A 9,350-nucleotide genomic window follows, 5' to 3' on the forward strand; every position below is an offset into this window, starting at 1 on the left:
TAATTATTTTATATATATAATTATATATATATATATATATATATATATATATATATATAGATTTTAAAAGAAACACATACTATTTTTTTATTAAAGGTAAATGAACTATGTATGGAACTTCTTGCGAGTTATCCAGCAGTAGAATTTGTTAGAGTCACTCTCAGTGCATTAAGTACTCTTGCTTCTGCGACATTGTTAGATGTGCCACAACAAGTTGCATTATTATTGCGTTATTTGCAAGATGATCCAAGATTGTCTATTAAACGTCATGCCTTGCATCTTTTGTATAGTTTGGCTAGAAGAGGGGCACATCTCTGGCCACAGGGTGCCCTTAATAATTTAATTGGTATATGATTTGTGTGTGATATAATTTATCTATTATTTGATATTTGTACAAGTGATATAATCAATATCTAATAATTTAGAGAGTACCACGACACTTTTGCAAGATGGTGCAGGAAATACAGATCTTCTCATCCGTACTTTAGATGTAATCGAGGTCAGTTAAATTGATATAACATAATTTCAGCCTCATAAATTTCTTACAATACATTTACACATGTTTATCAAAATGCAGGTGCTTAGCCAAAATGCTGTAACGTGCGATGCAAATATGGAAGAAAATAGTTCCTTACTGCAATTATGTTTAAATGCATGTTACTCGCCTGACCCGTTTGTCGCAGTAAAAGCCATTACTATACTTTCTAGAGTTGCCTGTTATTGGTATGTACAAAATTTTTCTCTTAGAATATGTAAGATAAATAATTAATATGGATTCTTTTGTTAACAGTTATCAAGAAGGATTGCCCGCTTATGGTATACAAGATGTGATTTCCTGTCTCGAATCTCTGATTGTATTATTAGTTTTAGACGATAAACATTTGCATCAGTTGAAGGCATGCCTACGTTCAATAGTAAAACTGTGTCAATCGCAACCCAGTCATTGTGTTTTGTTTGTCGATGCTATTGGTTCTACTCTAATCAATGCTAGTGCAGAAAACAGTCAGAATGAGAAGCAGACGGTCGCATTATGCGAAGCCTTGGGTGCTATAGGTAGTTTAGGAGAGAATACATTGCTTCCACTTTTACCCGATATTTTGATCAAGCTTAAACAGACATCTCATGTACATACCAAGGTAAGCTTATAAGTATATGTATATGTAAGAATTGTTTTCTTTATGTAGAAGAATTTAGTTTCTTAACAAATAGATATTTTCATGAGATACTATTTTGATTTGAAAAGGTAATGCTTTGTACATTATTATTCCAAACGGTGGCTGGAGGATACGAATGGAATTCAGAATGTTTAGAAGCGGTAAACAACGTCGTGAGAAACGTGGATGGTTGGGCAAAATATCGTATTGCGCGGAGCGCAGCAAGATACGGCCATCATACAATTGCTACTGAAATATTTAAAGGTCTCAAAGAAACTGTAGCATCGGAGCAGCTACATTTTTGGCTGTCAGGTTTAGAATTAGTTACAAAAGCAGAATGCTGTCTCATGTATGTATTTTCCGTTTTATCTGTTGTCAAGACCATAATACATTATTTTATTTGTTCTTCTCTATTTTTCTTCTTCTAACATAACAATATATGTGTAAAGGAATAAAACGGAAGGCGAAGATAATACGAATAAAGCTGAGATTGTGGAAAAACTGAATGGCGCGATAGCGCGTTATGCAAGCGCTTGTGCGTCTCTCAAAGCCGCTAGCACTCCATTACGCAGTTTACAATTTCCAAGCGAATATTCAAAATTACGTTGTGAATTCTTACAATCTATTGCACAATTGTTACATTCGTGCATGTAAGTAAAAATACAGCAAATGTAAAGAAAAAGAAACTGCAGAAATCAAAATTTAAATTTTTAGATCTTTATGTACCGCACCACCACCTGCTATAGCTGTCACAGTTGTCATTGCAACGAAAGATGATCTCCAGAGATACGGACGTGTTACGCATCAGGTATAATTTATATAATTATAATTGTAAAGTGATTTCAATTATAATATTTACCTATTGCTATATATATCTATGGTTATATCTATTTATAAGAGTGTTCCATTTTAATGTCCCACCCAATCCCACCAAATAAAATAACTTTTATTTTTGAAAAACTTTTATTTCTTAGAAAAAAATGTTTCAGGCAAAAGTTGTATAGTTAAGATGATGTCTTTGTATGATTTTGAATACTTGTTTGAAGATCATCACATGAAGATTATCTTTAATTTCTTAAATGGTATCTTCTACTTTTTATTGCATATTCTTATTGATCATCTCGAGAGCTTTCCAAAATACTACAATTAAGTTCATTTTCGTTAAGTATTTTTCGAGTTATGAGACTTACAAATTATAGCACGGCATTAATATGATCCTGAACAACATTCAAGAAGTTTTAGCCGTCAGTCGGACATCTTGAATAATGTTAATTTTTACGTGACCTTCAAGCAAGATCAAACTAATGACACTTATGTCCCCCTCAAAGCCATATAACTTTTGCCCGAAATATTTTTTTCTATAATTAAAAATAAAAAAGTTATTTGGGATGGGACATTAAAATGGGATACCCTGTATACTGATATACTACAGTGTGTATATTATAAATTTTACAGTTAAGAAAATCAGCGCAAGATTTAAAAAATTGTGCGGAAAATTATCAAAAGTTATATCAATCAGCCTTTGATGCTGATCCGGAATCATTGGCGAATATTCGGGCGTATCCTTTTACCAGAAAAATTTTTATTCAATTATGGTATTTATTAAGAACGTTCTTTTGACTATTTACCTTAATTCATCTCTTGCAGATTACAAGAAATATGTCGATTATTAGCAAACAGTCTAGAACGAGTTTGCGGCGGGCCTAGTATTTCTATGTACCAGCAACAGAATGATTCTGTGAATTTTCATTTTGGTGATTCCGTAGAGATGCGACAGTTGGCTCGCTGTTGCGCCGAGTTGCGTCGTTTAGCACCATCCTGTATAGGTGGCGAAAGCAAGAATGGAGCAATTAGTCATTTGAGAGTTAGTTGCTTGATGTCGCAAGTGACACTTCTTGCCGGTGGAACGATGAGATTGCCGATTCCGCGGTATTTCTTTCAAACTCTACAGACTACTAGTATTAAGCTGTCTGTATCACCTCAACCACGTGTTCTCGGTGAGCCCGTATCTGTGCCACAAGGTAGCCAATTAGCGCTCAAAGTCGAAGGAGTATTGAGACACGGTCGACGGGCTTCCCTTTTCCGTTCCGTCGCTGCGGTGTGCATTTCTATCTCGACGACGCCGCCTTCGAAAATAAATTCTGATCAAAAGGTAGATAAAGTATCTAAAATTACGATCGCATTAATTATCAAAAATTAAATAGTCTATATTACGCATGTTTATTAAAATGAATATTAAAGATTTATTCGTAAACTATTAATTATTAACAAAGATTAATATGTTAATTATTATATTAGGTGTACAACTTCGCTTCCGCCGTTTTCCTATAGATGGTTTTAGCGGTAAGTGGTGGTCGAAATAAATAGATCATAGACGTCATACAATAAACTTGGGCCTCTGTTAACATAACCCCATAGAAACATTCGATTTGTGTCTGCATCATAAAGTTATTCTCGATTGAAAATGTCAGTTTACGAGCCAAATTCTCGTCATTTGCGGGAGGTTTTAATTTTTTGCTTCAATATGAAGAAATCTGCGGCTGAGGCTCATCGAATGCTCTCAAATACTTATGGTGAGGCCGCTATTAGTGAAAGAACGTGTCGTGAGTAGTTTCAACGCTTCAAGAACGTTGATTTTGACGTCCAAAGTCATGCTCTGTATTTGATGGGACCAGCTCGGCGTAGTGTATTATGAACTGTTAAAACCGACTGAAACAATCACAGGCGATCGGTATCGAACGCAATTGATGCGTTTGATCCGAGCATTGAAAGACAAACGGCCACAATACAACGAGAGACACGATAAAGTGATTTTGCAGCATGACAATGCTCGACCCCATGTTGCGAAAGTGGTCAAGACATACTTGGAAACGTTGAAATGGGAAATCCTATCCCACCCGCCGTATTCTCCAGACGTTGCTCCCTCTGACTATCACTTGTTTCGATCAATGGCACATGGCTGACCAGTACTTCCGGTCTTATGAAGAAGTAAAAAATTGGATCGATTCGTGGATAGCCTCAAAAGATGACCAGTTTTTTCGACGCGGGATTCGTATGCTACCCGAAAGATGGGAGAAAGTAGTGGCCAGCGATGGACAATACTTTGAATCATAAATGTATAACCAGTTTTTTACAATAAAGCCTCGAATTTCGGGAAAAAACGGCGGAAGCAAAGTTGTACACTTAATATATTAAATAATATTAAATAAAGCGCATATTTGTTTACAGGATTCCAATATGAACGAACTGCAGCAAACGGTAACACCTCATCGGGATTTCTTCGCTTGTGAATTTTTATTGTCCTTGGGAGTACCTGGATCTACGATTGTACCACCATGCACGGTTGGTGCAAACACTGTCCCGAGTACCGGTGGTCAATATCAAATCACAGCGAGCGCGAGTATACTCGACAAAGATGGTAATGTGTGGAAGTGTGGCCCACGTTCCACTTTACCTGTTAGAGTACACGAAGAACCTGCGAAGAGAAAGTTACCTTAAGGAGTTAAGTTACCTTAAGTTACACGCACTTCGTGGTATATGTATTTTATAATATTTTTATTCAAATAAATTTTAATAAGAACGAATTAATCATAAAAATATTGGAATTCTTTATTTTATTTTAGCTATCTGATTGCTTGGCTCATTGATAAGAATATTCATCCGATTGGAATTAAGATTCTGCGGATTCTAAATTCTAAATCTAATTAATAATAATCAAATTTATAATTTTTTAGTAACTATATTTATAATTCTTTAGTAATCATGCATTTATTATAATTTTTTTTACAATTATTTTATAATTGGAGGATTTGGAATTAGTTTCCCTATAATATATACTAGGTTCACCAGATATAACCTATCTTCAAATAAATAATATAAGATTTTGACTCTCACCCCCCCCCCCTCCCTCCTCTCTAATTCTCCTTATTAGATATAAGAAGTTTTATATATTCAGATACTAGGGCAGGATGAACCATAAGAACTTTATCCTCCCCTCATATCTCATATATTTCACAGGGGTCCTTCAGTTAATTTAATTATTTTCTCTCTCCACATTGCTGGTGTATCTTCCATCAGGTGCAATTATTCATCTCTACAATTTTAAATATACTCTACAATTTTAATATAATATATATATCTAAAAATCTTTGGATAAAATTCCCCTCTTAATTTGATCAATCCTCATTACAGCCGTATTATTACTTTAATAAATTATTCTCATAGAAAATCCATATCGTAATTTTGCTTTTAATTTTAAAATAAAAGCTGCATCGTGTATTTTTTTTAGCAATAATATAGTTACGCGAATGTATTGCAAATATAACATATTTTTCATGATTTATTTCATTCTTTGTTTTTTTTAGATAATTTTTATCAAAGTTTATCATCATACTTAATAAGTATTAATGCGACAATTTCTCGTTACAGCAATATTTGATTCTTGTTTAAACATAATCTTTACATTTATAATTTTTTTGTAGGAATATTCTTTTTTCATAGATTTATATAAATTTAGATATACATTTTTAATGTAAAATACAATGATATATATATATATATGAAGAAAATATCTGAATTGATATAAATCGTCGACTTTTAACTACAATTAAACTCACAAATAAAACTTATTTTAGGCGATCTAATTCGTGTAAAAATTCTAAATAAAATTCTATTTGTAATTTTACGTACTGCGTAAAACATTTGAAAATTCAAAAGAAAAATATAGCACATAAAATTATTATATAAATAGAATTCTATCCTAAAATCTGACATAAATTTTAGATCGTTTAAAATGGATTTAAATGTTCTGAAAAATAAAAAACGATTTAACGATCTATTCGTAATATTAATCACAACTATATTATCTTTAACTATATATTACAATTTTAATTGTTTATTTTTAGAACTATATTTTAATTCTTTGAAAATATATCGAAAAACAAAACTTATTTTAGCTATGAAATTCTTGATAGTAATAATTCTTTCGAAGAAGTATGCTTACATTTTGAGAAAATATATATTTTATAGTTAAGTATCATATTAAATCATTTTGTATATTTTGTTAATTAAAAATTTGTTGTGCACATCTAAAAAACGCGCGCAGGATCCGTCGTAGCGGAGGGACGTTAGTCGTCAAGTAGCGAGTGTCGACGTTTGAGTAGACGCGCGGGCGACCTATAAAAGGGAGCTCACGAGAGTGGCGGACGCACAGTCGCGCACAGTCTATCTGCCGGTACGGTTCGGAGCGGAACGCGCAAACAGCCGAGCGTTACTTATATTCATTACTTATATTCCATTCCATTCGACGCCCGGCACTACCTGCGGGAAGCAACAGTTATGTCTTCGAGGAACATTACAGCGTTGATCGCCGACCCGCTGCGCTGTTGAACCTCGTCGCGCGTGTGTGCCCGCGGTAAGTCACAAATCATAAGGAACTTTTTTTTAACGACCTTAAAACCCTTGCATTTCCCACTTCCCGCCGTTCCTCCGCGCCAAGTTGGTCTAACATTATATATTTCTAAATGCTGTGTTCGGCGGAACGCGCGATTGCTTTTTAATATCTGGTGGTCGCTCTTCGCGAAGTTTCAGTATGTCATTTTAAGTCCATTTACATATTTATAATTTGTACAAGTTTTCCCTCGACGACGGCCGGTGAAAGCGGGCGCCATTTTCGAAACTGAAGGTACGATGGGCTACTATAAATGTTGTATAATCTTTCAGAAGCTAGTCAAGTGCATTGAATAATTTTTATTAAAATCGTTATTTTAGTCGCCAACTGGCACATGAAAACTTTTCGATCAGATTGGTACATTTTATCAATTGATACGCTACTCTTGGACAGTGTTTGAAGTGTCTAAAATTTAGCGTTTATGACGATTCAAACCTCAAAAAAGTCAAGTGATCGAACCATCATTTTAATATTGATTGCACAATCGATTATTGATGAATTTTTTATTATTTATAGTTTGGAAGAATATAATATTTTACTTGATTATCATGCAAATATCGCATTGAAAATACTCGTAACTTGAATTATGATTGGAATATTAGAAATAATTAAAACACAAAACATAATGAGAATTTTTGTGTATACAGCATTTGCCGTGTCGCTTTAATTCAGAACGAAAATGGTAAAAATTGATTTTTCAACTATAATAAAATTTAACTTTTATATTTGTTTTACGATGTTTTTTCACTCGTGTACGATTATAACTTATTAATTTGTTATTTAAAAAATTATGTTCCATAATTCATAATGCGCTAAGTTAAATTGACACAGAAAACTTTATCGAGCAAAGTTGAAAACAAAATATCGCACGCGTTTCGAAATAAGCTTTATCGGTTCAAACACTCATCGATGTTTTTGATGCGCATTTCGTTCCGTCTTTGAGAACAAAGTTTTTCGATCTCGATCCTTTAGAAAATACGAGAGAAATATCTTGATGGTTAATTTAACGCAAAACTTGATCTGGAAACGAGAATCGCTTCACATCAATCGGATAATATCACTCTCTTCCATTATTACTTGTTTTCACAAGTAATATCGCGTTCTGCAAGATGAAACCGCGATCGCGGAGGGAAACGGCGAACGAGGAAGAGAACGAGAGTCTTGCAGTCGAGTAAACTGCCAAACTTCGGCTTCAGATTAATTTGCTGGTATCTCGGGGAGCTTCGGAAGCCGCGGATGCCGGACGCGGCTTCTCATGCTGGGAACTGTGTGTAGAATCAAATCAAGCACGCGTGGATCAAGTTCCGGCAATAGAGTCTTAAAGTGTGTTCGGGGAAACGCTATTAGCGCTATTTGTGTTATTCTATTCTTGTTTTACGTCTAATAAACGATGATGATGGAATAACACAAACAAACAACGCTAATAATAGCGTCTCTCCTATCGCACTCTTAAAATTGCGGGTGTAAACTCCTCTTGACAAGGATAACTAAATAATTGCGACAATGGCAAAGGTCGTCGTCGTGAGCCACAATCTAAAACGAGCTACTTCTCTGCGGGAGAGAAGGATCATTCCAAGGAGGAATCCTTCTGACGATCGTTTTTCGTCGTTTTCGAGAATCAACTTTGCGCGCTTGATATACTTAATTGAATTCGCCGATTCTTGTACCTGCGAAGATTTATTAGACGACATGTAACTTGTTACAAATAGATTTCGCTAATATTTCAAAAGACTTTAATGTAACTCTGTTATGAACCACCAAGCGATCGATTAAAGACAATTCCATTAAATTTTTCATCAAATTAAATATCATATTATTTTTGTCGTACATATATTTCGCCACAAATGATACATCCAGTTGGACGATACAGGACAGGTTTGATTTATAATTAAACATTAACTTCGTTATTTCAGAAATTTACTTGATTTTATTGGAAAATTCTCCGGGCGCAAATTCTGTTATCGCTGCATTCTAAAGTAATCGTCCTTTAAGAAAAGCAAATTTAGATTTAGTGTTGCGTAAAACGACCACTATGTAGACATTATAAACGACTTAACGGGCTTGAAAAAAGCGGATGATAATGAAAAAGAAGCGCTTAGTGTAATTGATTTGTGTGCGCGGCAAACTTAATGGCACTTTCTTGTCTTTGAGAAGACAATTGAAATCAGTCACGTATTATTTTAATATATCTTTTTTGATATACAAAACATCGGAGGTAATTGAGTAGACTACTCATATTTATTTCGTAAAAAAGTGAAATTTATTTTACATTTATTTAATAAAGATGATTAAACTTTAAATACGCATAGCATGCAATAAAAAAATATAATTAAATTACTATTCTTAGTTGATCACAAAGCGACGAATTGTGTTACTACATATTACATAATAAATTATATTATATTATATTTTTTACTTTAAAATAAAGTAAAAGTATCATTTTTGCCAAAATATTTTATAAAAATGTAAATATATTCGTAAAATAGCAGGTTAAAAAATTATCTGGAGATATCCCCTGTATTGTCCCATCCTAGGGTTTAAACAGATCTCGTGAGTGGCAAGAAAGTCTAATTTCTTGGTGAAATTACTCCTAGTGAAGCCGTCATATCCGTCGGGAGGGAACTGGAGGAGAGGCACATCGTCAAGCTTAATGCACAATGACTATGCCGTGTCGGTAGCGAGAATGTTGCGGTTAAATCTATATGTAAGCAAGAGAGAGAGAGAGAGAGAGAGAGAGAGAGAGAGAG

The 9,350-nt window shown here is 34.1% G+C and overlaps 1 protein-coding gene across 1 annotated transcript in view; it reads left to right on the top strand.

Moving 5' to 3' along the window:
- Nucleotides 1–4,744, top strand: part of LOC105617059 (integrator complex subunit 7) — a 5,820-nt gene extending 1,076 nt beyond the window's left edge. Inside the window, exons 4-13 of the mRNA XM_012198638.1 lie at nt 97–346; nt 426–499; nt 578–723; nt 791–1,136; nt 1,244–1,503; nt 1,604–1,804; nt 1,869–1,962; nt 2,610–2,713; nt 2,802–3,306; nt 4,383–4,744. Coding sequence (XP_012054028.1) covers nt 97–346; nt 426–499; nt 578–723; nt 791–1,136; nt 1,244–1,503; nt 1,604–1,804; nt 1,869–1,962; nt 2,610–2,713; nt 2,802–3,306; nt 4,383–4,652 — 2,250 coding nt within the window. The 3' untranslated portion in view covers nt 4,653–4,744. The remainder of the gene's footprint in view (nt 1–96; nt 347–425; nt 500–577; nt 724–790; nt 1,137–1,243; nt 1,504–1,603; nt 1,805–1,868; nt 1,963–2,609; nt 2,714–2,801; nt 3,307–4,382) is intronic.
- Nucleotides 4,745–9,350: the final 4,606 nt, after the last annotated feature.

Source organism: Atta cephalotes (assembly GCF_000143395.1).
Source record: "Atta cephalotes unplaced genomic scaffold scaffold00011, whole genome shotgun sequence".
Lineage (NCBI taxonomy): Eukaryota > Metazoa > Arthropoda > Insecta > Hymenoptera > Formicidae > Atta > Atta cephalotes.